Source organism: Chaetomium strumarium, assembly GCF_033439665.1.
Source record: "Chaetomium strumarium strain CBS 333.67 chromosome Unknown B0T15scaffold_2, whole genome shotgun sequence".
NCBI classification, from domain to species: domain Eukaryota; kingdom Fungi; phylum Ascomycota; class Sordariomycetes; order Sordariales; family Chaetomiaceae; genus Chaetomium; species Chaetomium strumarium.
The window spans coordinates 1,229,679-1,256,902 of record NW_026944430.1 but is presented as its reverse complement, the minus strand read 5'-3'; the positions used below and the strand labels follow the sequence as shown (position 1 = coordinate 1,256,902).

The 27,224-nt window shown below is 56.2% G+C and overlaps 11 protein-coding genes across 11 annotated transcripts; 5 read left to right on the top strand and 6 right to left on the bottom strand.

Annotated features, from left to right (window-relative positions):
* Positions 1 to 3,260: 3,260 nt before the first annotated feature.
* On the top strand, positions 3,261 to 5,238 carry B0T15DRAFT_95942 (uncharacterized protein). The gene is made up of 3 exons (XM_062871491.1): positions 3,261 to 4,241; positions 4,304 to 4,486; positions 4,548 to 5,238. The coding sequence occupies exons 1-3, from the start codon at positions 3,435 to 3,437 to the stop codon at positions 5,094 to 5,096; spliced, it is 1,539 nt and encodes a 512-aa protein (XP_062723848.1). The 5' UTR covers positions 3,261 to 3,434; the 3' UTR covers positions 5,097 to 5,238.
* A 2,450-nt stretch (positions 5,239 to 7,688) lies between these two features.
* On the bottom strand, positions 7,689 to 8,176 carry B0T15DRAFT_390021 (uncharacterized protein; the record flags this gene model as incomplete). Its single annotated transcript, XM_062864518.1, has 2 exons — positions 7,689 to 7,806; positions 7,881 to 8,176. The coding sequence occupies 2 exons, from the start codon at positions 8,174 to 8,176 to the stop codon at positions 7,689 to 7,691; spliced, it is 414 nt and encodes a 137-aa protein (XP_062723847.1).
* Positions 8,177 to 8,497: 321 nt separating this feature from the next.
* On the top strand, positions 8,498 to 11,444 carry B0T15DRAFT_523422 (WD40-repeat-containing domain protein). Its single transcript, XM_062868690.1, has 2 exons — positions 8,498 to 8,913; positions 8,970 to 11,444. Exons 1-2 carry the CDS (start codon positions 8,737 to 8,739, stop codon positions 11,367 to 11,369), a joined length of 2,577 nt encoding a protein of 858 aa, XP_062723846.1. The 5' UTR covers positions 8,498 to 8,736; the 3' UTR covers positions 11,370 to 11,444.
* Positions 11,445 to 11,570: 126 nt separating this feature from the next.
* B0T15DRAFT_523419 (uncharacterized protein) lies at positions 11,571 to 12,457 on the bottom strand. The gene is made up of 2 exons (XM_062868689.1): positions 12,095 to 12,457; positions 11,571 to 11,965 (listed from the first exon to the last, which is right to left on the bottom strand). Exons 1-2 carry the CDS (start codon positions 12,201 to 12,203, stop codon positions 11,760 to 11,762), a joined length of 315 nt encoding a protein of 104 aa, XP_062723845.1. The 5' UTR covers positions 12,204 to 12,457; the 3' UTR covers positions 11,571 to 11,759.
* A 145-nt stretch (positions 12,458 to 12,602) lies between these two features.
* B0T15DRAFT_523418 (RF-1 domain-containing protein) lies at positions 12,603 to 13,482 on the top strand. Its single transcript, XM_062868688.1, has 2 exons — positions 12,603 to 12,879; positions 13,038 to 13,482. The coding sequence occupies exons 1-2, from the start codon at positions 12,676 to 12,678 to the stop codon at positions 13,428 to 13,430; spliced, it is 597 nt and encodes a 198-aa protein (XP_062723844.1). The 5' UTR covers positions 12,603 to 12,675; the 3' UTR covers positions 13,431 to 13,482.
* Positions 13,483 to 13,687: 205 nt separating this feature from the next.
* B0T15DRAFT_95678 (actin) lies at positions 13,688 to 15,791 on the bottom strand. The gene is made up of 6 exons (XM_062871490.1): positions 15,480 to 15,791; positions 15,328 to 15,358; positions 15,124 to 15,179; positions 14,993 to 15,023; positions 14,165 to 14,936; positions 13,688 to 14,110 (listed from the first exon to the last, which is right to left on the bottom strand). The coding sequence occupies exons 1-6, from the start codon at positions 15,484 to 15,486 to the stop codon at positions 13,880 to 13,882; spliced, it is 1,128 nt and encodes a 375-aa protein (XP_062723843.1). The 5' UTR covers positions 15,487 to 15,791; the 3' UTR covers positions 13,688 to 13,879.
* A 1,697-nt stretch (positions 15,792 to 17,488) lies between these two features.
* B0T15DRAFT_508576 (nucleotide exchange factor Fes1-domain-containing protein) lies at positions 17,489 to 18,196 on the top strand (the record flags this gene model as incomplete). Its single annotated transcript, XM_062867732.1, has 1 exon — positions 17,489 to 18,196. The coding sequence occupies one exon, from the start codon at positions 17,489 to 17,491 to the stop codon at positions 18,194 to 18,196; it is 708 nt and encodes a 235-aa protein (XP_062723842.1).
* A 247-nt stretch (positions 18,197 to 18,443) lies between these two features.
* On the bottom strand, positions 18,444 to 19,686 carry B0T15DRAFT_490666 (ribosomal protein L5 domain-containing protein; the record flags this gene model as incomplete). Its single annotated transcript, XM_062866700.1, has 4 exons — positions 18,444 to 18,569; positions 18,624 to 18,712; positions 18,778 to 19,373; positions 19,442 to 19,686. The coding sequence occupies 4 exons, from the start codon at positions 19,684 to 19,686 to the stop codon at positions 18,444 to 18,446; spliced, it is 1,056 nt and encodes a 351-aa protein (XP_062723841.1).
* A 185-nt stretch (positions 19,687 to 19,871) lies between these two features.
* On the bottom strand, positions 19,872 to 22,488 carry B0T15DRAFT_410292 (uncharacterized protein). Its single transcript, XM_062865371.1, has 2 exons — positions 21,110 to 22,488; positions 19,872 to 21,058 (listed from the first exon to the last, which is right to left on the bottom strand). Exons 1-2 carry the CDS (start codon positions 22,101 to 22,103, stop codon positions 20,109 to 20,111), a joined length of 1,944 nt encoding a protein of 647 aa, XP_062723840.1. The 5' UTR covers positions 22,104 to 22,488; the 3' UTR covers positions 19,872 to 20,108.
* Positions 22,489 to 22,728: 240 nt separating this feature from the next.
* On the top strand, positions 22,729 to 24,046 carry B0T15DRAFT_490664 (putative low-temperature viability protein; the record flags this gene model as incomplete). The annotated part of the gene is made up of 2 exons (XM_062866699.1): positions 22,729 to 22,748; positions 22,804 to 24,046. 2 exons carry the CDS (start codon positions 22,729 to 22,731, stop codon positions 24,044 to 24,046), a joined length of 1,263 nt encoding a protein of 420 aa, XP_062723839.1.
* A 138-nt stretch (positions 24,047 to 24,184) lies between these two features.
* Positions 24,185 to 26,882, bottom strand: B0T15DRAFT_95614 (pyridoxal phosphate-dependent transferase). Its single transcript, XM_062871488.1, has 3 exons — positions 26,222 to 26,882; positions 25,526 to 26,129; positions 24,185 to 25,454 (listed from the first exon to the last, which is right to left on the bottom strand). Exons 1-3 carry the CDS (start codon positions 26,397 to 26,399, stop codon positions 24,323 to 24,325), a joined length of 1,914 nt encoding a protein of 637 aa, XP_062723838.1. The 5' UTR covers positions 26,400 to 26,882; the 3' UTR covers positions 24,185 to 24,322.
* Positions 26,883 to 27,224: the final 342 nt, after the last annotated feature.

Genomic DNA, 27,224 nt, shown 5'->3' with positions numbered 1-27,224 from the left:
ATGGAGGCGAGTTGGGAATATTTGGGGTATGAACTGGGAGTCTCTGGGACCAATTATCTCCCAGAGGATTGCTCCGAGTCCGACCCAGATCGACCTCAACCACAATGCTGGAATCAGAGACAAGCAAGGGCGGAGCCGCGGCACGCAACATTCCTTGCCAGAGGCACCCTTGAAACAGAAATTGGCTTAGCTGCCCAAGGTCGAAGGAGGGCGGGACCCCATGAACGATACATTGGATACCACCCTACCTACCTGGGTATCTCCGGTCTTTCAGCCCTCGTACACTAGAATGACGACAGAGTCGGATTTGAAGAACGCATCTCACGGAAAATGGAACACTCTCTGATGCAGGTGCCCATGACCGAGCCTGTATCTGTGCGTCAGAACCATATGTCTGCCTCTTGCCTCTGAGATGAGGCTGATTGGGGGTGCGGTGTCCTCGTTAGCTCCTCGTTAGCTTCCCCGGGGAAGCATCAACCTCGCCGGGTATTTCAGCCGGCCGTAGTCGAACTGCAACCAACAGGTTGCTGGCTGAAACGGCCCAGTCCCCCGGAGTAGCATCGGCGGATAAGCATCAGAGAGTGACGGGAGGGGGTACGAGAACCCGGTTTTGCTGCTCTGGCTTGTTCGCGAGAACCTGCCATATCTGGCGTCACCTGCAGGGGGCCGAAGAGGGTTGCAGGAAAGATGATGGCTCACATCTTGGCTTCCGGGGTGCTCTGAAAACCTGTGAGCTAAGAATAAGAACTAGTAACTACCGGCTCGCGGTTGGTCGAGGCCCAAGTCCTCGGATCATGTGTGGCAGAGACACGCGGGCGAGATGTCTTGCTTAGGCAACGTTGTCCCATTAAATCAGGAATGGGGACTTTCAAGGATGTCGGTAATATTCATCAGCTGTAATCGCCGAGGCGCTGAGTGAAGGACAACGCGCTGGGTAATATCGTACTGTCCCTTCTACATTCCATGAGACATGGAGATCGTATGAAGTGTTAGGGTCGATAGCGTACTCTGCTCGGCAAGTCAGCTATCCGCTGCGTCACAGCGTTACCTTTTCTATGTACATGTATATACTGTCCTGCGTACATGGCATTTCGAGAGATATCGCTCATTGCTGCGACCTGCAGTCCCACAAGTTAACTCGTCATGCGCGGGGTAGGTAGATGTGATGGACGGTCGCGCTGGAGCTGAAGCTGGAGCTGAAGCTGAATGACTTGTCATAGATGCTGACCGCTTCACTCACCCTTGGGCATGTAACTCATATGTGATTGATCGAGACAAAGACGCGTCTTCCCTGCGACGTTCTCGGATCAATATCAGAGTTGTGTGTGTCCTGCAGTGTATCACAGCACCCGGGAATAATTGACCAACGAGAAGGCCCATGGCTGCTGCTGCAAAGCCACCAAAAAGCCTCCTCCGACTCTAGCATCCAGTGAAGTCGTGTATACGCTGCATGAAACTGCCTGCCTTGGCTCTCCCAGCGTCTGTTTCCCCAGACTCGAGACCAACGGCTGGGTCTGTTGCCTGGGTCCCTTATTATTATTATTATTATGGAGGACCGGCCTTACCTAGGTATAGGTACCCGGGGGACTACGTTAGCCATAGATGAAATAAGGTATCCTGTGAAGAAAACTACCTTCAATTCTGTTTCAGATCGACGAGCGTCTTGCAAAAATGCAAAAACAACCGAAACCCGTGGGCACAGGCATGGCTCGAGGTTGTTGATAGTTACACGGTAATCCGTATATGATGCATCAAGCCTGAGCTGGGCTCCTCTCAAAGAGGGGCTGGGATGCTTGCTTGCCTCGATAGCCGCGATGCACGCACGGTGCATGGCGGGATGCAGCTCCTGGTCCCCCGACGCGGCGCTGAGGCGCCATCCATGGTAATGGGAAACGACTGCCGCGCTCGGGTTGCTCGATCCGGTTGGCATGCGGACCTTGATAAGTAATTGCTGTTCCAATTCCAGGGGCAATTCCCATGTAGTACAAAGATACGCACGTGCATGGCAATTGAATGCGGCAGGGCGAGTTCTTGAGAGCTTGGAGAATCGGCGATACAAGCGCGACATGCGAAGTCGAGCTTAATTGTTGTTTGGGACATCAGGTATTGTACCTGGTAGGTAGGCTGATGGCTAGTAAGGTACTAGTAGTACGGATGCGTAATTTACGGATCCGTACTACCTAACGGAAGAAAGCGGCCTTTCAAGTTTGTTGAGGGAACTTGCCGTGGTGATGGACTAACAAGTCAACCCATGTCCTGGAGCGCCGAACGTCAGGGGAGGTTTTCTCCCAATCACTTGGCAGGTTGCCTGACTGCCACTCAGGACCCTTGTCGCTCTGTCGTCTCTGCTACCACACCCGGCTACTTGCAACCGACTTGGAGAGTCTTGCGAAGTTTCCAACAGTACTACCTACCTAGGTACAGATCCATTGTCGATTCCTCATGGGAGCAGTTGCGGCTTCCGAAGAGTCGCTCTTGCCAAAAAGCGGGACGAAGTGTTATGCACGCACAATATTGCCCGGGGTAGGGGCAATGGGAAGCGTAGCCGATAAACAGGCTCACAGGACACTTTGAACCCGAAAAGGCGAAGCACTTATTTTTTCATTGTTAGATCCTGGACCGGGAGCTGCAAGTCAGCGAGAGATCTCAAGTCGTCTCCATGCCTCCTGCAGGATCTTGTCAAAGCGCCGAGCGGCTGCCGCCGCATCGAAGCAAGTCAACTGGAAGCAGGTCACGAATCATGATGCCCCTCAACACCAGGAACGAGGCATGCAGCGGTAATTTCCTAGGTCACCCGCTGGGGGCGCTGGGGGAACTTGGAGGAGGTCTGGATGCCATCCATGGATTGTGGCCCACAGAGGTAGTACATACAGATTATCCTTGATGTGGCTGCTGGCCCATGTCTCAATCTCACAACCCTGGGATGGGCAAGAGAGGGCTCCCCCCCTGCTCCCGGGCCACTTCACACACCCCTCGACGCAGTGTACAACACCACACCCCTCCCCGGCGACAGTCATCCACCCTTCTGAAAGCCACTCTCCGCTACCTATGTGGGGGTAACCAACACAAGGGCTCCATGGGTTTGGGTTAGGCAGCGGAGCCCATTCGATGAGATCGAGGCGTGGTGGCTTCCAATCGTCTGGCTCCTCCAGATCCGTGTAGTTACCCTGCCGTCCAAGTAGGATAGGTACTGATATAGAGACAGTCTCTCCCCAGCCCAACGCTTCTCCCCCCCCGTTGTCTTGATCAACACTCCGCATGGCGAAATGACCACATAAGGAACTCCCAGTATCTTGAACTAGATTGAAACGGCCCGAGTTCTGTTTCAGTACTATCTCATTCCTATATCTGTTCTGCCTCTCGTGGCCCGAGCTGCACACAGATCTTTCCGAAAACCGGTACCCAACAGAGAGATTGACCACATCACCGCCGAGATGGCCCTCGGAACCTTGCCTTCCAACGCGGCTCCTTGGGGCCGCTGGCCTCATCAGCAGCATGCTAGCACCGAGTGCGACTTGGTGGAAGCCAGCAACATGGCACCCTACGACTGCCGGTCAGGCACCGTGGCCCCTATCGCGCGGCCCGAGCTGGGCCAACAGTTCCTTCCAGGGCCCTTCACACCGGCTCCGCCGATGCACTCTCCAGTCTCTCTACAATACCAAGTGCCCGTCGCCTATCCATCATTCACACCATACACGCCCACGCCAGCGCTGAATGCCCCTTTCCGGCACCGTGAGTCTCTGGAGCACCCGCAGCCGCGTGGTCTGCCTGCGCTACCTGCTGTCGTTGGGGACTTCCAGGGCCGTCATGATGCTTTGCATGATGAGAGAAGCATCAGTCCATCCATCAAGAGCGAACCCAGGTCGACCGTAGCAGAACCCGCCTCCCCGCACTCAAAGACCATCGTCCCGAACTTACGGGTACAAGGGGCCCCCGTCTACCAATTCCACTCTCCTATAGACAGGCTTGCCAGGGTAATCGAGATCAAGCGTGGGATTCTGGACCCGCCAGAGCACAAGACAACGGGACCGGCAGAAGCAAGTGTCAAGCCAGAGGGAGCTGACACCCAGGAAAGCCACGGCAAGACGAAGCGGAAGCGTTTCTGCTGCGATATCCCTGGGTGCAACAAGATGTTCGCCCAGAAGAATAACCTGGACACCCACCGACGAGCTCATACTGGGGAGAGTCCTTATATATGCCCAATCTGCCGGCACCGTTTCACGCAGACTGTCAACCTCAAGGTAAGAAAGCCCCCAAAACTATTCCACGATGGAAACATTGAACCAAGTCTTACGCGATCCAGTCACACATTCGTCGCCATTTTGGAGACCGGCCTTACAAATGCCCGCAGTGTCCCAAGGCATTCTCTCAACCGTCCAACGTCAAGGCGCATATAAAGACGCACGAGAGGAGAGAGCTAAGGGCGCATTGGGTTTGCAGGTTTGATGGTTGCAAGAAGTCGTTCACTGCGAAGGGCAATCTCAAGGTGAATCGGTTCCGATGCTACGTACCCGCTCTATAGCATTCGACTAACCCCTGATTTTCAGAGCCATCAAAACACCTATCACCGCGAGGCCATCGAAGCCTTCAATGCTAAGCTCGCTACCATCGAGGACAAGAGCATGATCTCGGAGGAGGACAAAGAGATGGCGCGGTACATCGCCGATGTGCACAACCTCGCCAACAAGGGGATCAAGGGCCGCGGCAAGGGACGCAAAGTCAAGCGGATCCTCCCGCACCCACTACCGCAGGCGTCCGCCACTCCCCATTCGATCATCACAACCTCCACCACCCATTGTCCGATGCCCCTTGTAGCCCATGGGCTCCCTCACCTCCAAGCCCCGCCCCAGCAGCAGCCTATGGCACCTCACGGCCACCACTTTCACGGCTTGAACAGCCCTGCCGCCTACAGCATAAGCAGGCCATCCAGCTACCCCTACGGCGTCCCTCGGGATGCCCATGGACACGGCAGTTATGGCATGCTGGACTCGGACCAGATCAGCGAGACTAGCAGCCTGCACTCTCCTTCGCCGGTCATGGATGTCTTTGGCGATGAGCATGACCGAGGATTGGCATTTAGCGAACGGATGTACTGACCAACACTCTACAAGACGAAACGAAGATTACGGCGGGAGGCTAGTTAGTAGGTGGTTTTCTGATTCTTGTGTGTTTTGGATCGGCTGTCTGAACAGTGTGTTGCTTTCTGGTCTCTCTAACTCGACCTGTTGCTTTCCTTAAACTGCTTCCATTGCTTGTTGCGTTTCTGTACACCTCGGACCGGACGTAAAAAGAGGAGCGGCGGTTAAGCGGCTCATTATACCTAGGGAGGCGGCTTTCTGACTTTTTTTAAAAAAAAAAAATCACACGGGGCTCGTTGGTCATGGGAGGGGGCTCTGCTTTGCGACTTGGGGAGGAAGAAGGCCATCTGTTTCCGTTTGTTTGCTTCTCTTTCTTGTTGCCTGTAATGCAAGGCTCGAGTGTGCAAGTTGCTTTGTTGCTCTCGCTTTTGATCCTTTCCAGTCACGTGCAGTGTACGGCGGATCACAGCACGTCGGCCCTGGATAGGTTACCAACACAAACAAAAGTGGAGGCCGTTTCTGTTTCCAATAGTCGCATCCGAGGTCACATTAGGAGGCGGTCTTTGGAATTCCTTATTTGGGAGACTCGAATGGAGGAACGGACGATGCAGCTGCAATTACATTGACACGCGGGTGGACATATGACTCGGAGGCGAACTGGAAAGGACACTTGTTGATGGCCATCGCGGATGCTGGCTTAACTATGCCAACATCACGACAGACTGCCTGGTATGTACATACATACCTTACATATTGTACACAGCCGGATAGGGACGTACCTACTGTGTAGTTATGGTATGCGTGTTATGGCGTAATTAGTTGTGTCAGATTTATGAACCTGAGGTATGTAATTACCTCCACAACCGACACCGATCTCATCAGACTTTCCCGCGTGATGCAAGATCCAGCGATCCCGTTGCAGCACAACGTCGCATGCTTTTTCCCTTTCCCTGAAAGCCATTTCAAAAGTCCGATGTCGACAAGCAGGTCCGGACAAGGCACCTTCACCCAATGAAATCGGTCCTGAGTAATGAAGGCCTACGTAACCAGGAGGGCGCATAGCGGATGCACTCGCCGGTCTTCTTCTACACTACCTACTGTTTACTCCGCACGAAGGTATCCGTAGGTACATTACCACACTAGGTAAAACGCCGATCTCTCGCCCTCAATCAATTGGCTTCCCCACTTCCCCGGCGCCGCGGAGTGCTTCCGGACCCGAGGCGTCTTCAAGCCACCCCTTCCTGTCCCTTGCTTTCGACAAGGATCCGCCCCGGCTCCGGGGTTCCAGTCCCGGTGTCCACACTCTTCAAGAGGTCCACAGCAACGTTAGTGTACATACCTATTGCTTGCTTGCGAGGCCTGAGCCAACTCGAGAAACTGCCGACATACCGGCACTACTCCGTAGGTGACTGTAGGCTTGTTAATAAGGCGGTCGTTGTAGTTGTGTGGTTACATATACACAAACTCGCTAGTATATGCATTACCGCAAGCCACATCTAAGGACAATCTAGGTATTGGGCCCCCACATAAGGTTCAGACTGATGTCTTCGCATCGCAGCGCCATAGTGTGCATTATGTTATTTATTGTAGACACCGCCTGGGCGAAGGCGGGACGGTCAATACTAGTACCGTCGGGAGATTCAAACTCCCGCCGTGCCCATGTGCCTATGTCATGATCGAGAAAGACCGGCTGACGAAATTACTGTGTGGGAGGGGACAAGCAGCTTCGCTTTCACTTTTTGAGGGTGTGCGCATCACTAGCTTGATTCGATTCGGGCAGCTCCGTGTTTGTTAATTACTGAGTAAGTCAGGTTGTTCTGGGATAACATGTTTTCCCTGTCCCCGGGTTCAACCCGAAGTTTCGGGGCGGCCACCCGACTCGCGGCAGGGCCTTGTGTTCCTTTCGCCCACCCCTGGCCTATACCATACAGTTGTTATTCCCCGCGATCAGCCGCCGTTTTCTCTTCAGCTGCCTTGTAAGGCAAGGCGGGATGACATGGCTTCAATCCGCTTTTCGACCTGGTGACCGTCTCTCCGAGTTCGTGTTCAGTGGGTACGGTACCGAATGAGATGAGCAGTGTCCCCTTGAGCGTTGAGCAGGCTCCCCGGCTCGCCGTTTGCCCGTTTGACCGCTTGGTTTGTTGGCTCGATTTTGTGTGAGACATAAGCCGGCGCACCCCGGTAGAAGTAGAGGTGTGGAGCATGTTGGTTATATGCAGGACCGAATGGTCAGGTGAGTGGCAGCGAGTCAACGACCAAGTACCTTACCTACCTGTACCTATCTTAAGGTATCTGGTAAGGTATGGTACAATACCTGTAACCAACTCTCAGTTGTCGCCTCAAGTTCCTTGCTTCAGGCGCCGATATCAGAGGAATCTCAAGCCGCACCGTGCACCGTGCGCAGAAGACAGGCCTGTACAGTACGAAATGCAGCGGTACTGCACAAAAACAGGAAGAACTTTACTGGTTCTTGGGAATGATGCTCGGCAGGACAGGCCTCCGGTTGGACATGGAAGATTGAGATTACCTAGGTAGAAAGAAGGGGTTGCATGGCTGGCTGTTGGAGGTTGGAACCTGTAACATTGACGTCGCTTACCCCAGGGTAGCTGATCAGCCACCATGGAGAGTCGAGACAAACAGGATGTTGTCGTGCGGCTGGATCACATAAGCTTCCTCGCCCTCGAGTTCCCAATCGGCGTCGTTGATGAGGACTAGGATACCTGGGCGGCTGTCTCAACGGATCAGCCGGGCTATATCGGGCTGAGATAGATCTTAGAGAGAAGAGATGACTGTGAGACATACATATGCTTGTCCAGGACGAATAGGTCGACTCTGGGATCTTTCATGAGGTTTTTGCAGAGGTAGTCGATGAGGAAGCCAACAGTGGCGGGCTTGCCGTCGTCGTTGACGGCAGGAAGTGAGACAGAGTGCCGGCGTTGGTTGTCGAAGAGCATCTCGAGACCTCCCCTGAAGGCGGCGTGCCATGTCAGTTGTGAGATGTGGCAAAAGGAACCCCCCTTGCAACAAGGCTGTCGCTGGAAAGGGAATGTTGAGATTGACTCACGAGAAATCGACGGTGATCGGGATCGGTGCGGCATCGGTTACGTCAGACATGGTGATGTCCGCAGAAAATATCGCGCGTTGGATGGGTCCGTTGCGCAGTTGGTCAAGACCGACAGAGCGGGACTGAGTGAGGTTGTTACCTTTATTAGGCGTTCAAAGTTGATCTTTATGATCTGTCTGCAGGTGTTCCAAAGCTGTAGGGAAATCCCGGGGGTTTCAGTAAAATCGGGTACACTGATGCAAGTGGTGTTGTAAACGTGTAATACATGCAATGTGCCGTAAATTACATCAGTGACTCGTAAAGTCCTGCGGTCTGTGGTATTTTGAAATTGTCTTTACGTAACGACTGCATAATCGGCCGCCAGAGACTCAGGTATAGCTGGTCTCAAGTGTATTGTACAATACATGTACTAGCAGCCATAAATAAGGTAGTGTACCATGAAATTTGGTTTGCTGTTTATTACGCAGCTCAAGCTCTGAATTGCGCTTTCCTCTTCCAGTGTCTTCAGGTCTACAATAACTACAGAGGTACCTTAGTTTTACCTGCCCGAGAATCTGCACGGACCAATCAGACATCGCCAGGCGCTGCCTAACGATGAGCGATGAGCGGGAGAGTGAGAGTACGCGCACGAGTGAAAGTATGGGCGGAACCACTGTAGAAAGCCAGTATCTCTCGGCGGGCGCAAACAGATACGCGGCCGCTGCCGACTGGGGTGAGGCTGGGCTGGCTGCATTTGGTTCCGACACCAACGTGTGTTTATGGGACCCTACAGTGAGTTGCGCCTCGCTTCCCACTCACCGGAGACGCCTCGCTGATGGTGGTTTTAGGACCCGAGAGGCATATCACGCATTCTCGGCGGCCACGTTGCGCATGTGCGGGCGGTAAAATTCCTGCCCCGAGATGAGGGGGAGAAAACCGCCCACCTGGTAACGGGCGGAGACGACAAGCAGCTCCGGCTTTGGGCCATAGACTCGGAAACTGGCGCTGCTTCGTGTGTGCAGCATGTCCAGGAACACAGTGAGCCGATAAACTGCATAGCCGCTGTGCGAGGGGCAGCGTCCGCAAATGTGGCAAGACGAATTTTCGTTACCGGGGGCGCGGATGCCACCGTCAAGGTATGGGCTCGAGAAGGAAGCGAACTCGCCCTCCTCCAGACCATCAAAACGACCAAGAGGTACATGCCCCTCACCGTCGCCCTAGTGGCACTCGACGAGGAGGGCAGTGCGCTCATGCTGGCGGTTGGGGGGACCACCAATTCGGTCCAAATATTTACTGCGTCAGGGGCGGACGGGATCGAGGGGGTTGAGTTCTCGCTGCAGGCCACCTTGTCTGGGCACGAGAACTGGATTCGCTCGTTGGACTTCATCTGTGAGAAGCCGGAGCAGGGCAGCGACATCTTGCTGGCTTCGGCAAGCCAGGACAAGTACATCCGTCTCTGGCGCATTCACCAGGGCACGGCACTGTCTGCGCTGAATGCCGCGGGACTCGACCTCTCAGCCGAGGCTCTGACACCAGGGAACAAGATGCACAAGATCTCCGCTGGCGGGACCAAGTACTGCATCATGTTCGAAGCTCTGCTCCTCGGTCACGAAGACTGGATTTACAGCGCGAGGTGGTCCCGCGCCGCCGACGGCAGGTTGCAGCTCCTGTCTGCCTCGGCGGACAACTCGCTCTCCCTTTGGGAGTCGGATCGCGAGTCGGGCATCTGGATCACGATGGTGCGGCTGGGAGAGGTCAGCCGGGAGAAGGGAGCAACAACCGCCACAGGGAGCATCGGCGGGTTCTGGACCGGCCTGTGGTCGCCCTCTGGCACGACTGTCATTACCCTCGGCCGGACAGGCAGCTGGCGGCGGTGGGACTACGACGCGGCCGAAGACGTGTGGAAGCAGAGCTTTGCCATCTCTGGCCACACCCGTGCAGTGACGGGCATCTCGTGGTCCCAGGACGGCAGCTACTTGCTCTCGACCAGTTCCGACCAGACGACCCGCCTCCATGCGCAATGGGTCGTGGACGAGACGAGAGCTTCTCACTCCTGGCACGAGATGTCGCGGCCCCAGATCCACGGCTACGACCTGAACTGCATCTCCACGCTTGGCCGCTCCTCCTTCGTCTCCGGCGCTGACGAGAAGCTCATGCGCGTCTTCACCGAGCCCAAAGCCGTGGCACGCATGCGCAGTCGCCTGACCAACGCCACCACTACCACCACCGCCGCCGCCAACCCCTCCGAAGCCGACGACCTCCCCGACGCAGCCAACATGCCCGTGCTGGGCCTCTCCAACAAGGCAATCTCCACCATTGACGACGACGACGCCGGCCTCTCCTCCGCCCTGGTCACTGCTGCAGATCCCTCCAACCCGTCCAGCGACCGCGACGCCCTGGTGGACCCGGCCTCGGCGGTGCGCAAATCCGCCCTCGAAATCGACCACCCGCCCTTCGAGGAGTCCCTCTCGCGCCACACGCTCTGGCCCGAGGTCGAGAAGCTGTACGGCCACGGCTACGAGATCTCGTGCCTCGCGGCGAGCCACGACGGGACGCTGATCGCGAGCGCCTGCAAGGCCAGCTCGATCAACCACGCCGTCATCCGGCTGTTCGAGACGCGCCGCTGGACCGAGGTCCGACCGCCGCTGCCCGCACACACGCTGACGGTCACACGCGTGCGCTTCTCGCCCGATGATCGGTTCCTGCTCAGTGTGGGGAGGGACAGGCAGTGGGCTGTCTTTGAGCGGGTTGCAGATGACGAGGGTTATAAGTATGAGTTGCGGCAGGCGAACCCCAAGGGGCACACGCGTATGATCTTGGACGCGGCCTGGGCGCCGATGCCGGCGGATGGCGATGGAAGCAGCACGAGGCTGTTCGCTACCGCTGGGAGAGATAAGCAGGTCAAGGTGTGGATTAGGAGCGATGGCGGGGGCCAGTTCGAGCCAGCAAAGGCGATAACTGAGGATCATCCCGTCACGGCGCTGGATTTTGTGCCCGGGTTGTCGAAGGCGGGGCTGTTGCTCCTGGCTGTAGGCACCGAGGCCGGCAAGCTGCTGGTGCTGTCATTGAAAGTTGAGGGCCGGGAGGTCGATGTCGTGTCGACGATGAGCGTCAGGCCGGAGCTGTGCTTGCCCAAGGCGGTAATGCAGCTAGCTTGGCGGCCGGCGAGAGAGGGACAGCAGGGCAGGGACCTTGCTGTTGCGGGTGAGGACGGGTCTTTGAGGATATACTCGTTTCCTCTGCTATAAAAGGAGAGGGGTCATGCGAGAAGAAATAGAAATGAGCATCCCCTAGGTGACAATCGTTCCGTCTCGTCGAACGGCGCCCATGAACCGTAAGGTGTTACATGTCATGTCGTATTGTATTAGTCTACTATCGCCCAAACAGCGGGCTTTATTATCCTTGACAGCTGTATCCCAAACGCCAGATCCGCTTTCATCCTACATCTAGTCATCGGTATGCGACCAACCGAGAAGACACCGCCCGCCTCGACCATCGACACCCGCCTTCGCGTCGCAGCATTACCATCCTCTCCAACCAAGTAAATACAACCCATGAAACCAGCCCAGTCCTCAACCACCAAAAAAAAAAAGAAAAAAAAAGGCCCATTAACCAAAAGAGTATGTACTCCCATACGCTCATAGTTCCCTCATAGCATCTACCGCCGTCTGCGCCGCCATTCCAGTAACCGAGGTCACCACGCCCTTAGCCAACTCCCCGGCCGAATCGCACGCGTCGCCGTGCATGTAGAACCACGCGCGGCTGATGATGAACTGCACGTGCTGCGGGAGGTAGAGGACGGTGGCGATGAAAGTGAGGGAGATGAGCAGGAAGAGGACCGAGTCTGTTTGGAACAATGTTTCATTAGTTTCTCTGCGTGCTAGTGCTAGTATGCTGCAGAGTGGTGGTTATGGGGAATCTGGGACAGCCGCAGCCGCAGGAGGCCTCGACCAGATAAACAGAGGAGACGCACAGATGACGAATTTCTCGAACGGCGTGAAGATATATACGCTGAAGTGCACCTCGAACTGGTAGATCTTGAGCTGCAGCCACTTGCTGAAGGACTCGAGTTGGGAGGCCATGGTGGACGGCTTTGTGGTGATGGGAGGTGTGTTCGCGCGAAAAGGGGCTTCCAAGTCGATGTGGTGCGAACAGCTCTCCAGCGGCCCTGTTCCGATAAGTACGCGTCGACCTGATCGCTGTTGACAGATTGCTGGTTTCACAACTTCGGGTTCAGATTACTCCTTGATGTACAACAGGTGCTGGGATTTTTTGCTCAGAGGTCCTGTTTGAGAGGTCACTGTCGGGAAACACCAGGATCACTGCACTTTCTTTCGTGACGCTTGCCAGTAATTGACAAGGCTTGCCTGCTGAACGGAAGGGCCGGCAGACACTTTGATTGGCCAATCCTGTGCCCCGCCGGTTCCCATGCAGCTCGCAGGGCTGCCTGCGCGTTTGACAGCCGCGGCAGCATCCGGCGACCGCATTGGGAACTCGGTAAGCGATCCTCGACTGACAGCACGATGAGCTGAGAGAGTCCGGCTTACAATCGCCATGCTCCGGTTCCTCCCCAACGCGCGTCACCTCCTCCATGTGGCAGGCCCATTACAGCGCTGCAACGGCCCGCTCATAATAGCCCCGTTCACGACCACTGCCCCGGCCAGTCTGAAACAGCTTCCCCCTCGACCAAAACCGCCGCCCGAATCCGAAATCGAAGAGTCCTTCCTCAAGGGAAGCGGACCAGGCGGGCAGAAGATTGTATGCATACGCATCTTTCCCCTACCCCCCCGTGTCTTATATATTTATTCATATTCGTACCCGTTTCCCTTTCCCCTCCTCGGGCATCTATACAACTAGCTGTATTCACGCTACTACTGACTACAACACCATGACCCTGATCTGACCTGGGAGCGCAGAACAAAACCAACTCAGCAGTCCAACTCCGCCACATCCCCACCGGCATCGTAGTCAAATCGCAAGCGACACGCTCCCGCTCTCAAAACCGCAAGATCGCGCGCGAGCTGCTGGCGGCTAGGCTCGACGAACTGACCAACGGGACCCAGTCGCGCACGGCCATCGTGGCTGAGGTGAAGAAGAAGCGGGCAGCCAGCAAAGCCAAGAAGAGCCGGCGCAAGTACAGGAAGCTGGCAGAAGAGCAAGAAAAGGAAGGGGAGGAGGAAGAGGAGGGAGGAGAAGACGAGGATGAGCTGGAAGAGGGGAGCAGATCCGATGAGGTAGAGGAAAAGACAAAAATCACAGGAAGCATTAATACCACTGGCACACAAGTGATATCCCAGGGGACGGGATGAGGTAGGGTTGGCAAGAAACAATATTAACAAATACCCGGTTGTCGAGCCGAATGCGCAACCAGTCATTATCCTTGTATTCCTCTGCCCGCTCTAAACACAAGATATCCCTTAACGGCATCGGCCAGCTACGAAGTTAATTGACAACGACGGCTCGGTACGGCAGAACGAAATAAATGTATCATCAAGCTCGGCCTAGTTGTCCGCGCCAGTCTACGCACTCGCCCGCCCGCCCTTATGCCAAACGGAGAATGCTAGACGCCCACCAGCCCCTGACCAGCGTCAAAACTTTTGTAAGAAATGAGAGTCTTCCAGGAGATACATGCGCGACGCCAGATTCGTCCGTGGCGCGGCCAGCTGTGCCTTGCAACGATCCGGGAAGTTGCCAAAGTCCTGCGCTAAACGCTTCGTGAGCTGAAGCTACTATCGGAGGCGCCCAGTTGGTTCTTACCTTAGAAGCACTTGCGGTGCACGATCGACGGGCCGCTCTCGTCGTATTCCTGCTTCGAGATCCACATCTGCTGGAACGTGGACAAAGAAGCAAGAATCGAACCACCGATCCAGACGGAGTACTTGCGCTCGGGCGGAGCAATGATCTTGACCTTCATCGACGAGGGAGCAAGAGCAGTGATCTCCTTCTGCATACGGTCCGAGAGACCAGGGTACATGGTGGTACCACCAGACTAGCGCTCGTTAGCTGTGTTTCCCAGACGACCCTGCTTTCATCCGCTACTCACCATGACAATGTTGCCGTACAGGTCCTTCCTGACATCGACATCGCACTTCATGATCGAGTTGAAGGTGGTGACGTGGATACCGCCGCTCTCAAGGCCCAGGACAGACGGCTGGAAGAGAGCCTCAGGAGCACGGAAGCGCTCGTTGCCGATCGTGATGACCTGGCCGTCGGGAAGCTCGTACGACTTCTCCAGGCTGGAGCTCTGGGCGGCAGTCTGGATCTCCTGCTCGAAGTCAAGAGCGACGTAGCACAGCTTCTCCTTGATGTCACGGACGATTTCACGCTCGGCCGTGGTCGAGAAAGTGTAACCGCGCTCAGCCAAGATCTTCATCAGGTAGTCCGTCAGGTCACGGCCAGCCATGTCGACACGGGCAATGGCATGCGGCAGCGAGAAACCCTCGTAGATGGGCACGACGTGGGTGACACCATCACCGGAGTCGAGCACGATACCCGTGGTACGACCGGAGGCGTAGAGCGACAGGACGGCCTGGATGGACACGTAGAAGGCGGGGGCGTTGAATGTCTCGAAGACAATCTGTGTCATCTTCTCACGATTGCTCTTGGGGTTGATAGGAGCCTCGGTCAAAAGCACCGGGTGCTCCTCGGGAGCAACACGGAGCTCGTTGTAGAAGGTGTGGTGCCAGATCTTTTCCATGTCGTCCCAGTTGGTGACGACGCCGTGCTCGATGGGGTAGCGCAGAGTGAGGATACCACGCTTGGACTGCGCCTCATCGCCGACATACGAGTCCTTCTGCCCCATCCCAATCATGATGCTGAGATTGCGTTAGCTGACCGAGCCGATATCGCAAACGTCTGGACCAGAGCCTACCCATGATGGCGAGGACGGCCCACAATGGACGCTGGCCAGAGCAGTTAGCTTGTCCGTTCTTATCCCAAAGAGAGGCTCCAGCTTGGTTATCGCCGACTGGCCTCATATCGGATCGGATATGCGAGACTTACGGAAGACAGCGCGGGGCGCATCATCACCGGCAAAACCGGCCTTGCACATGCCGGAGCTGTTCGCAAGTTAGCTCCATGTATTCATATCACCTCTTCTCTGAAGCTATTGTATGTAGAGACCGAGACAGGTCGCGGTGGACAAGTGGGCCGCAGCTGAGGATACTCCGCTCGTCAGGTCGGTGAGATTTAAGGGGCTCGGCTTACCCATTGTCGATGACGAGGGCAGCAACTTCTTCTGCACAGTGAAAGCTAGATCAGCAGCTGCTCTAAGAAATGCAAGAAATGCGCGATGATGATGGAACTAGAAGAGGAGAGCTCGGGTTACGGGGACCGGAACCGGGACTGGGGGAGCTTACCCTCCATTTTGATCGTCTAGAAGGCGCAAGAAAATCGAAAGGGTGAATTAAATATCAACTTGCGCGATCCTGGGATCGTTAGCGCGAGTCGTGACGGTATCTGATGCGAACACGCAACAGAGGTAGAAGGAAGAGATGGTTGGTGTCGTGGCGCGAGGTTGGAAAAGGGAGGTGAATTTAAGGTCAGTGCTTGGGTTGGCGTGGGTTGAGGGGGGATATGTGTGCGGGTGGAGGCAAGGAAGGAGATGTTCTGTGGGGCAGCAGGCACGACCAGGTGGGCGGTGTGAGGAAGTGCTTGGTGGGGCTGGCTGGGTCCCTGGAGGCAGTTCAAGGCTGCGCTATTGGAAGAAATGAGGACATCTCCTGCCCGCTTTCTTAATGAAGGCTTCGTCATTTGTTGCGCTTGTAGGTTGTGTCCGGGATTTTTGGTCTAGTCCAGCTTCAAGACCGGGTCATCACCTACAGAAGCAAGCACAGGTTCTATCCGCAGGCAGCCAGAAATATGGCACGGCGCTGTAGACGGACACTCCCACTGCTCTCTGTCAACCTTGCTAGGTCTCGGCCGGACCTGCCCAACGCTTGAGAAAGTACGTGGCAAACCGCAATGCGGGACAGCAATGAACAACGGTCCTCTTCTTGGCATCAATGACGAAGACCACCCAAGATTAATCGTCCAGAAACGGTGCAGGTCTCGAATTTACGTTGCTCATGCCGTTTCGCACTCAACATATGAAAAGACACACGCACCACCCTCTACTGCCAAGCAGGCACCCCCATTTCATGTGCTCGGAGTTGGTTTAGTCATGAGCGTCTGGTTGAGGAGCCTTGGAGGTTTACGTATGCTGTCTCGCGATTGGGGAACTCGACGGGTTTCACGGAATGTTTTCGGCATTTCGGCGCCTATTACTGACTTATGCCAACTCTAAGTCTTAGAATTGAAACCCCATGATGCTTGATATGAGGTAAGCTCTTCTCGGAAAACATCCTTCATGAACACTAAGAATCTCAGATGATGCTCCCCGATCGCCATTCGGTACGCGGTATCCGTATGACATCGCTTTGGTTCAGTAGTACTATTGTAAGACTCGAAGCTCCTTAGGGTGCTTCAGGTCGACGGTTTGGCTAGTACTGTGAAGCAAATAGACTTATTATTAGCCTGACGGTGAATACGGCGAAGGGCAACGATGTAGAGACTTATACAGTCTACGCCAGATCCATGTACCTTAGTGAACAGGGAGAGGTGCTCCAGTTCCCCTGAGGAAGTCGGCGGATCTAAATATCTTTCAGTGCAATTCCATACACTACCCGTTGTTTTTGACGTTTATTATTAGAATACGATCCCGGCGGTAGTGACGGAGATTGTTCACACCCGAGACTCAAGATTCCATCCTCATCAGCATCCAGCCTGCTTACACTTTATTAGTTACTCAGGCTGCGTAATTTCCTTTAGGGGATACGAACGAGGGGCATAAGTTACATATAACTACGGTAGTGGGGCACTGAGCTCTTTCCAGCTTTGGCATGGAGGGGTCAGTAACGCACATACCAACGAGGTACCTGAACAGAAATAAATTAATAGTGAACGCTTTCAACATGAGCTTCCTCAATCACGCACAGGGTGAAGAACATGTATGAAATTTTCTGTCCAGGGATAGTAGGATGCTGTAACCTACAGGTAATTCTCTATCGTTTAAAATCCCGATCTCTGGGACTCTGGGAGGTTGTCGATGTTCTCCCATGTGAGTCTGATGCTAGCCACTTTGGGATGGAACTTTCATGAAAGTTCGTGAATTGCTAGCGTAAGGATCGCTATCGCTGAGCGCGGCAGGCAGAGAACTCATGGGATTAAATATATTCAACGGACTTCCAAATACTGATGTCACTGTTGCATCAACAATTGGAAGATATTTGCCAGTATATCGGCTTTCTCGTTCTATAGGACAGACTGACCTAAACCCCTCGACAAAAGCAAGACTAGCTGGTACGCGCTTCCACAACGCCCCTCCAGGATGGACAAGAACCTCAACAACTTGCTCCGATGGGGCATCGAGAATTCGGCGCCGGCATCCACAAACGGCGCCAGCGGCGCAACGGCCGTAACTGCCCATTCCGCCGACAGTAACGCCTCGTCGACAAACTCAGCAGCGCCACAGGCCCCGCGCAGCGACCTCAACCCCGAGCTCCTGCAAGCGCTTTTCGGCGGGCCGTCAGAAGCGGAGCTGATGAAGGCGGCCATGGAAGTGATCACCGACCCGTCCGCAGACCTCGAGAACAAACTGGTCGCCTTCGACAACTTCGAGCAGCTGATCGAATCGCTCGACAACGCCAACAACATGGAGCCGCTCGCGCTGTGGACGCCCCTGCTTAGCATGCTCTCGCACGAGGAGCACGAGCTCCGGCGGTATGCGGCGTGGTGCGTCGGGACGGCGGTGCAGAATAACGTGCGCAGCCAGGAGCGGCTGCTCGCGATGGGCGGGATCCCGCCGCTGGTCGGGCTGGCCACGAGGAAGGAGGAGCACGAGGCCGTGCGGAAAAAGGCCATCTATGCGCTCAGCTCGGCCGTGAGGAATTACCAGCCTGCTATGGACGCTGCGGCGGAGGAGTTGAGAAAGGGCGGGCTTGATCACGGGAAGGGGGATAAGGTGGATGCGACCGATATGGATGCGATAGACGATATCATGGCGTGGTTGAAGCGGATGGTCACGGAATCGGCGTAAGGACCTCGCGAGCATTGTGGCCCGGGTGGGATAGATTGGGTGGCTTCTGGTCTGGATTCGGCGGCGTTATAGGTTACGTACATACCGGCATTTGACATGATCTGGACCCCGGGTTTCACGGAAACGGACATAGAGAAATAAGGGCATGTGGAATAAAGCCGTCTATATTCCGCATCGATCATGCAGGCTCTTCTTTGACTGTTAGAGTTATACACAGATGGTATTGTACAATACATCCATACGGGCCCTAGTCCCGGACGGTTCCATAGAACGGCACGCCGAACGCCTGCAGCAGTAGCCGCGCTTGTCTGTCTGAAGTCGCCGACGTCTTTACGTACACCCGGCAACCGGGTACCATCTTGGCCGGATACAGCTGCGAGAGTCAGTCATGAATATCCGCTCAGGGATGACCCATTTGGGACCTTACCCAGTAGTTAACCTCGACCTCCGGGAACAGCTTTATCTCCTCCGGAGTGAAGCCCCAAGACAGGTTCCCGGAATCGTCACCCGTCGTCGCTACATCCCCTTAGTCAGCGCACAGCCTCCAACCACAGTAATCTACGTCAGGACAACAAACTCACCCCTTATTCCCCTCCAGTCCTTGATCCTCGGAAACACCATGTGCACGCACCGGTCGAGGAACTCGTATGCCGCGTTTCCGTAGATGGTCGTTTTGACACCCGCCTTCTCCCCGGCCTTGATCCCCCACTGCACGACGTTGCTCTTGGTGTGTGTGATCTCGGGCGTCGTGCCCGTCAGCGCGAGCAACACCGACCGCGCCACCAGCAGGTGGTCCGGGTCCTTGATCGCGTCGGGCACATAGCTCGCCAGCGTGACCTCCTTGATCTCGGGGATGTTTCTGAAGTTGATATGGCGCTCCATCAGAGGGAGCGCCGAGTTGCCCATTGGGCCCCTCAGCGGCCGGTTCTTGTGGTAGGGGGACGAGCCATCCCAGGCGCGCAGGCGTTCCGGAGCTGGTTTGGGCGGTGTCCCTGGCGGTACGTGCATGTAGGTGAGGGTCATGAGGTCGGGGGCGATGGTCGAGTGGTAGGTTTGTTTTAGGCGGGGCAGGTTGAAGGGGCCTGGGACAAAGTCCCGCGCGACAGGGTCTGAAGACGGAGGGGACTGGATGGGGTGGAGAGGGCCCCGTTGGTACTTTGGGGGGTGGAATTGGTATCTGAGAAGGTGGTTTGATTTAGCAGCGTCCGGGAGCACGAATGATGGGGTGTCAGGGTCGTGAAATACCTCCCGCCGGGCAGCTGGAACTTCCTGTCCGCTCCGCGCTTCCATGGCCTAAACTCCTTCTTCTCCTCCGGACTCAACTGTGGCGCCATGAGTGTCGACTGTTCAAGCTCGTTCAGGACTGGCGCGGCGGCCTCTGCCGCTTGTGACGAGGCGCATCTTATCGAGCCGGCTGTGAAGGTCTGGCGGGATAGTTGGGAAAGTGGGAGGCTGCGGGCCGGTCTCGACAATCCCCGGAGGCTCGCCATGGCTGGACACGCGGGGGTCGACTGAAGGGAGCGAGCGAGACACGGAACTTCAGCCACAAACCGCGAGACCGTCTAAGATCGCAAGGGGAAATATTTTCTGGGTCAAGGTGCAGAGACCGGATGAGCACAGGGTTAGGGTTCGTCGCAGCAACACACACTAGTATTTGATCGCTCTGAGAGACTGAGGCTTAACTGCGAATACATCAACTGCTTCTTGAAGCCCTTCGAAGTAAACTTGGAACCTGTTTGTTTACTGATTTGGGTGTATCCGAGAGATAGATACTACCTCAACCGTGGTTCAAAGATCAATTCAGCAATGCTGGAGCCCATTCACCTCAATTCGTGCCATCTCTACTCCGTACTGTATTCTATTCGGACAGGTCATCGTGGATTCTGACCGAGCCATGCGCCTCACCAAAAGTTTAAGGACGATAGTCCTCCTCGTCAGCATCAGTCCGGTGCTTTCCCCTCCCCTTCTGTCTGCCCTTGAAATGCTTCTTCCCTGTCACCAATTGCACATCCTTGGGATCAATCCCTTTCTCGAGTGCCACCATCGTCCGCAACTTCCGCCCGCTCAGCTGCTTCCCTGCGGTTGCTGTCATCCCCTGCTGCGAATATTTGTAGTTGAACGGCATTGACATATGCCCGGCGCTACCCTGGCCGGCCTTGAAGAAGGCCTTGTCCAGGTTCTGCGACTTGGCACCCTGCGGGACGGGAACCATGTCGGACAGGAGGGATGCGGTGTCATCGCCTTCAACCGACATCTCCTCCATCGCGGTGACGAGAGCCGCCCGTCTCTTGGCTGGAAGCTGTGACATGTCGTAGAGCTCGTGGTTGAACTCTTCGGGATCACTGATTCCGGGAGGCGGCTCGACGTAGAGCAGCTTGCCGTTGACGTAGTCCTTGAGCACATACCTCGCCGCTCTTGACTGATCTGGCTGGCCAAGTCCCTGGGTCATGAAACCTCTCCGACGGGCGTATGCGCTAAGCAACTCCTCGCCGGTAGGGATTCCGGTTCCTCCTTCCTCTAACGGACGGGTACGTATCTGGATACCGTAGACGGCCTCCAGGAAGGCTTTTGGGATCCTGCGCGCCACCAGGGCAGCTGGCCCGCTGTACTCCCGCAGTTGGTCGATGGGAAGCACACCGTTGCAAACAAGTTCTGCCTTGGTACTGGCAAAGTTCGGGAACACGAGACCCGGGCAATCGCACAGGATGACCTTGTCGCTGAGATGGATGGTCTGGAAGTGTTTTGTCTTGCCGGGAGTCGACGAGACTGACACCTTCTTCGCTCCGATGAGCGCGTTGATGGTCGACGACTTTCCAACATTGGGATAGCCCACCAACCCGACCTGGAGTTTCCGATCAGGGTCTGTTTCAAGTTAGCACCGAGTGATTCGGCCGACTCGAAGATATCACAAACCTGCGTCTTTTGGCGCGTACTGGAGGAGCATGCTCTCCAGTTCGTCCACGGTCAAGATCCGAGTGTCTGCCTCACTAGCGTCCTCCCGTTGCTCGACACCCTCTTCGTCTGAACCCTCCTCGCTTTCTTGGTCCGACTCCCTCTGTTTCAATGGTGCACCGGCCTCGCTGGGGCCAGCCTCCTCGCTCTCGTCCTCGCTTTCAGATTCCTGAGCCTCAAGCATTTCCTTGGCCAGGTGGGCCGAGAAGAACCGATAGGCGATACCGGCACCCTTCAGGTAGTTTGCCCACGCTTTCCTTTGCTTGTACGTCATCATGTCCGCCTTGTTGATGAGCAGCAGGTTTTGCTTTTTAGGGTCGACATCCTTGACATATGCCTCGAGATCTTCGGACCGGAACATGAGCGGGTTCCTAGCATCGACAATTTGCACAACCACGTCGGAGCGCTCGATGACTCTCCAGAGCTGCCTCCAGACCTCCAGGTTCCTCTCGAACGGCGTCATCAGCAGATCCTGGGTCTCCTGAAGCTCTGCAAGCCCCTTTCGCCATTCTAGAAAACTGTCGCGCTCAAGACGGTCCAGTTCCTCGCGCGTTGTCGACGCATCCCAATGCGGTCTCCGCGGCACTGTGAGACGGGCCTTGTGTTCCTTCTGCTTTCCCAGCACTGCTCTCTCCTCAGCCGCCGAGAGAAGGTAGGGATTCCGCTGGTCCGCGTGGATGATCTTGACGTTGTTGATCTTCTCGGCCGTGAAATCAGTCCCGGCGAGCTCGGCAGTGGCCAAGAACTCGTCCAAGGCACCCTGCTCGGTGACGGACCGCATCTTGACCCATGATGCTTCCTCTCGGTCGTTGGTGATGTACTCCTGACCGGTTGAGTGGTCGACACGCGTAACTGCCCCGACTCGCTTCCGGTCGCCGCCCTTGCCCTTGCCAAACCGGTCCTTCATCAACTGGTTGCCAAGGCCAACCGACTTCTTTGACTTTGCGAGCACCATCTTGGCGGTCTGGCTGTTTCAACTTGGCTCCAGTAACACTAGTTGGTGGACGTTGTTGCACTAATTTGAATGCTTTGGCTGGTAAAGCTGAAAAGGCAGCAGTAGTCTTTCCGCAGGAGGCGGGGGGCGTAATGTAGGGGAGCTTGCTGATAAATGGAGGGGCAAATTTGCGACGGAGTTTTGTCGCTTAGATTCAAGAGACGTCACTCCTAGTACTAACTGTCATATGAGGCGCAACTAACCTCCATAGTCATGCGACGATCGGGGGGCTTGGAGTGCAGCGGACACGGTACTGAAGTAATGGGAGGGACATCCAATAATCCTTTCTGCGCAATCAGCATGGCGTACATTTGACTCCCACTCCTCTGACCCCAGAGCTGTTGTTAGTACGCTCTGTACATGAGGCATGTTGTGAGGTTAAGTCTTACCGTGACCATAAGTGCGTATCGATAAGATAAGGCGCGTAGTTACCCCACCAAAATTTTCCCAGTCTCGAGGTGCCGCTTGCTGTGCGCACTGGATTAATCCCCCCACCACACAGCTTCCATCGATACGGTGTAACGCTTGGCTGACCTACAACTGTACCTCCCTACGAAAACACTCTATCTTTCGAATTGTAGTCAAGATGCCGAAAGGAAAGTGGATGTATGCATACCCCACGATCTTCAACCCCTCACAGCAGCCCGCTGACCCCTCCTAGCGACAAGAAGACGGCCACACACTTCACCTTGGTGTACCGCCCTCAAAATGACCCGCTCATCCACGACGAGTCGGCACCGGCCATGGTGCTCAACCCGACGCAGCGGCCTAACAAGTCAAAGGGCAAGGGGCTAAGCGACCTGGCCTCCGAACTCGGCTCCGACGCGCTCAGCATCCGGGACAACGAAGGCGAGGCGGCCAACTACGGCATCTACTACGATGACACTGAGTACGACTACATGCAGCACATGCGAGACCTGGGTCAGGGGTCCGGTGAGGCCGTCTTCATCGAGGCCGACCCGGTCATCAACAAGGGCAAGGGCAAGCAGAAGCAGTCGCTCGAGGACGCCCTGCGGCAACTGGACCTGCAGAACCAGTCCGAAGATCTGCTCGACGGCGAAATCCTACCCAACAAAAACCTCCAGCGGCTCACATATCAGGCGCAGCAGGACGTGCCAGACGCGATTGCCGGGTTCCAGCCTGATATGGATCCGCGGTTGCGGGAGGTCCTGGAGGCGCTCGAGGACGAAGCCTACGTGGATGAGGAGGGCGGCGAGGATATCTTTCAGGAGCTGGCCAAGGATGCAAAAGATCTGGGTGGTGAGCTGGCTCCGGACGAGTTTGAGGAGTCGTATGAGGACTTTGAGGACGATGACGGCTGGGAGTCGGACCGGACGGTGAAGGCGACGAGGGAACATACGAAGGAGGACGGCGGTGCGCCTCAGCTTACCGATGCGAACGAGGATAAGCCAGTGGAAGGCGCGTCAGAAGATTGGTTGGAGGAATTCAAGAAATTCAAGAACGACCAGAAGGCGGGAAAGAAGCCCAGGGCGGCGGCCACGCCATCTGAGTTGCAGTCGTCAATATGGACGACCACGACGAACGGCGGGCGGAGGAAGACGAGGAAAGGAGCGCTGACGAACCCGTCCGCGTATTCCATGACGTCGTCCTCTCTCGTCAGAACCGAGCAGCTAGGCATTTTGGATGCGCGGTTCGAGAAGATTGAGGAGGAGTACAACGCGGATATGGACGATTTGGGGTCCGTGTCGGCGGTGTCCACCATGTCGACGGTTCAGGGTCCAACGCGGCAAGACTTTGACGGCATGCTGGACGAGTTCTTGAACGACTACTCGATGCGTGGCAAGAAGAGAGTGAAGAAGGGGAAGTGGAAGAACGGGCTGCAGGAGTTTGACGAGATTAGGAAGGAACTAGGGCCCCCGATCATCCCGGCGAAGTATCGGTAGAGGGGCGAGGTGTGAACGAGTGGCATGGAACACACCTTCAATACCTGGGCGGTCTACTTCGTGACACCAAGTGATCCCATACTACCTAAGGTAGTACCTACTGTGACGGGTACCTTGATTTACCGTATCTTCCAAGACATTGGCATCCGCTCATTCCCGTTTCATATGAACTCTAGCCAGGCGCCGGGTTGTTTTGGCGAGAAATACATACACCGAGATGAACAAAAGGGGAAAAAAGATAGCGAACACCCCACCGTATGAATCAGCAACACTTAATCAGCACCCCATGTACCATCCCAGCTTACTCACCTCGTCATCCGCAGCCCCAAGGTCTTCGGCATTCCCGTTCGCCTGCGTCTCCAGCTCCTCCAACAACCGCTCAACGACCTTTACATCCTCGACCTCCCAGAAGGCATGCACGCCCTGGACAAACCTGTGCGCCGCGCGATCGATGTTCTCCTCGGCCTCGGCGGCGAAGCAGATGCGGTAGTACGCCCACCCTTCGACCTCGCGGATCTGCTCATCAGAACTGAACATGGACCCTGTCGCAACCAGCACCAGGTACGGCTTCGTCGTCAGCCACACCATCAGCGCCGTGGAGAGCGCAGGACCGTCCAGCATGGGGAGCTTCGGGTTTCGCGTGGTGGCGTTCCATAGCGGGTGCGACTCGAGATGCGCACGCAGCCAGATGAACATGCCTCCGCGCGGCCAGGTGTAGGTGTACAAGGGCGCGGAGTGGATGGCGATGGTGGCATCGTCGCCAGGGATGGGGGAGGAGGTGACGAGGCGGGCGCCGGCGTCCAGGATGCGGCACATGCGCACCATCCGCCGCTCGTAGGACCCGCGCAGGCCCTCGAGCCAGCGCACCCAGCCGGCCATGTCCCAGCCTTTGAAAGCGGCCTTTTCGCGCGCGGTGCGGAGGAGGGAGAAGGCGGAGCGGGCGGAATGTTGCTGCGGGGAGGGGGAGGAGGAGGGGGGCCCGAGGACGAGCTCAGAGATGAGGCTCTGCACAAAGCCCGACGGCTGCTGGGTGGTCTGCTCGTTGATCCGCTGGAGGCGCTCCGCGAGGGCGGGCTGCGCGGTGATCCAGCCGAGACGGCAGCCGGGCGCGACCGTTTTGGAGAAGGTGTCGAGGCGGACGACGCGGCCGTCGCTGTCGATGCTGAGGAAGGATGGGGTGAGCGAGTCGAGAAAGGCGTAGCCGGAGGAGTGGGCGGGCTTGTGCGGCTGCGCCGCGGGAGGAGGGGGCAGCCCGCGGGATTGGGCTTCTTCGGCGGCGGCGGAGGGGAACTGGAGGTACCAGTACGGCTCGTCCTCCACGATGATGACGTCGTACTTGCTGCAGACGGCATAGATCTCTCTCTTGCGCTCAAGAGAGATGACCCTGCCCGTGGGGTTGTGGCCGAGTCTAGGAGAGCCGGGGTCAGCGACTCAGAACGGTTGCAAACGGCCACTTCGCCGCCGGGGAACGGCACCTACGTGACGGTGTACATGAGATGCGGCCTCTTCCCCCTGGAGGGATCCCAGTTGGCCAGGACATCCTCCAGCCCTCCGGGCCCCTCCACTGCCATGCCGCCAGCATCCGCCTTGACGGGAACGATCTGCACGCCCAGCGGCCGCGCCTGGTCTAGCGCATTGCTGTACGAGAAGGTCTCGCAGAGAAGGCCGGGGCGTTCGCTGGCCTCATTGATGCCCTCGGTCCACTGGTCGACGAACAGGTTCAGCGCTTTGGAAAAGCCGTCGGTCGCACCGCAGGTCAGAACGACATCGGGCCCGCCACGGTAGGGCGTGTCCGGGTGGAGGTGCTCGCGTGTGAACTGGCGGACCCAGGAAAACAGGGGCGGGTACCCCTGGGCGAGTCCGTACTGCAGAGCCGTGGCGAGGTCGATCTTCTTGAGGGGGTCGGGTTCATTGACGACCTTGGGTACGGCAATGTGCGTGGCTGCCCTGGGGTCCGAGGGCGAGGAGGAGGACGACGATAGCGCGGCCTCGCCGGGATCGTTCGGTGAGGGCGTCCATCTCTCCGGCTTGGCCGCCTGCGCTTCGAGAGTATCAAAGGGGAAGAAGTCCACGTTGGGGAGGCCTAACGTCACAGCCCGAGTCAGTGTCTCCAAACTCGAGGACGCTGTGATGAGATAGATAAGGGCCGAAGACGGAGAGATAAGAGGCACGCACCGCCGGCAGCGTTCAGGATGCCTGGGATCTGGAAGAACTTGTACGCTCTTTTGATCTGGGACGGCAGTCGCCGCTTGGTGACCACCGAGTAGTGGTGACTGAGGTCCAATGGCGCCGGCTTCTCATCACCTGTCAGTCGGTGGGAGGCCATGGTCTCTATCGTTGATGGCTCTGCCATTGCGTTACCGAAATTACCCCCGTTGATGCTATATTTCGGTATGTCTACTTAATTCTGATGTCTTCAGGAGCCGCAAGGGTACCGGGCTTCAGACGCAATGATGGCGAGCTTCCAACAATGCTAACAGACGCAGATGTTGTGAAAGATCTCAAGTTGATATGCTTATAAATCCTCGGATGCGGTGGGTGAAACCCACCCTCATGGTTGAAGGATCCTGTGCCCGGGCGAAGAGATAGCTAAACTAACAATGCTCTGCATGGCAACGACGCCAAAGACTTACTCTTACTCTATTGGTATGTGCCAAGCCACATTGTATGTATCTTATTGGGGATTTTGGCACTCACTGTACTGTACCTGACGTTATGTCTACTCACGGAAGAGCTTACAGACCTCAAATGCCTGTTAGGCAAGTCGTTTTCCAAGTTATCCACTCCGAGCCCTACTGCTTGCCGATAGCATTAGCGATGTGAGAGCTGTACAAAGTGGGAAACCCGAAAAGAACTAGACACTGTCCTAGTAATCGGGGCTAACAGTTTGTTGCCAGATTCGATAAGATTGGCTATCTAGGTAAGTAGCTCCACTGCGTCCCGGGCCTCCGGTGGTGCGCCCTTCCGGTAAGCAAGGGGTCGCATTGCAGCGTGGGATCCGGATCCGGATTCGGATTCTGCCAACGTGCCTTATCTGCGGCCGTGGCTTTCCGCATTCTTTTGCAGATGAAGCCTTTTGGCCCCGGACCCGGGCTCGGTCCTGCTGTCCACGCGGAGTACGGAACGTCGCCGGCGATCAACCGCTCACTCGGCGGTCAATGCGAGGCATGTGAGACAT

Coding starts and splice junctions, on each gene's coding strand:
- B0T15DRAFT_95942 (XM_062871491.1), top strand. CDS start 3,435: ATGGCCCTCGGAACCTTGCCTTCCAACGCGGCTCCTTGGGGCCGCTGG. Junction 4,242..4,303: donor CGCAGACTGTCAACCTCAAG/GTAAGAAAGCCC, acceptor TACGCGATCCAG/TCACACATTCGTCGCCATTT. Junction 4,487..4,547: donor CTGCGAAGGGCAATCTCAAG/GTGAATCGGTTC, acceptor CCTGATTTTCAG/AGCCATCAAAACACCTATCA.
- B0T15DRAFT_523422 (XM_062868690.1), top strand. CDS start 8,737: ATGAGCGATGAGCGGGAGAGTGAGAGTACGCGCACGAGTGAAAGTATG. Junction 8,914..8,969: donor TGTGTTTATGGGACCCTACA/GTGAGTTGCGCC, acceptor TGGTGGTTTTAG/GACCCGAGAGGCATATCACG.
- B0T15DRAFT_523419 (XM_062868689.1), bottom strand. CDS start 12,203: ATGGCCTCCCAACTCGAGTCCTTCAGCAAGTGGCTGCAGCTCAAGATC. Junction 11,966..12,094: donor GTTCGAGAAATTCGTCATCT/GTGCGTCTCCTC, acceptor TGTTCCAAACAG/ACTCGGTCCTCTTCCTGCTC.
- B0T15DRAFT_523418 (XM_062868688.1), top strand. CDS start 12,676: ATGCTCCGGTTCCTCCCCAACGCGCGTCACCTCCTCCATGTGGCAGGC. Junction 12,880..13,037: donor GACCAGGCGGGCAGAAGATT/GTATGCATACGC, acceptor CTGGGAGCGCAG/AACAAAACCAACTCAGCAGT.
- B0T15DRAFT_95678 (XM_062871490.1), bottom strand. Junction 15,180..15,327: donor GCCCTCGTCATCGACAATGG/GTAAGCCGAGCC, acceptor ACTTGCGAACAG/CTCCGGCATGTGCAAGGCCG. Junction 15,024..15,123: donor TGCGCCCCGCGCTGTCTTCC/GTAAGTCTCGCA, acceptor TGCTCTGGCCAG/CGTCCATTGTGGGCCGTCCT.
- B0T15DRAFT_410292 (XM_062865371.1), bottom strand. CDS start 22,103: ATGGTGCTCGCAAAGTCAAAGAAGTCGGTTGGCCTTGGCAACCAGTTG. Junction 21,059..21,109: donor GTACGCGCCAAAAGACGCAG/GTTTGTGATATC, acceptor AACTTGAAACAG/ACCCTGATCGGAAACTCCAG.
- B0T15DRAFT_95614 (XM_062871488.1), bottom strand. CDS start 26,399: ATGGCAGAGCCATCAACGATAGAGACCATGGCCTCCCACCGACTGACA. Junction 26,130..26,221: donor CATCCTGAACGCTGCCGGCG/GTGCGTGCCTCT, acceptor CTGTGACGTTAG/GCCTCCCCAACGTGGACTTC. Junction 25,455..25,525: donor CATCTCATGTACACCGTCAC/GTAGGTGCCGTT, acceptor CGGCTCTCCTAG/ACTCGGCCACAACCCCACGG.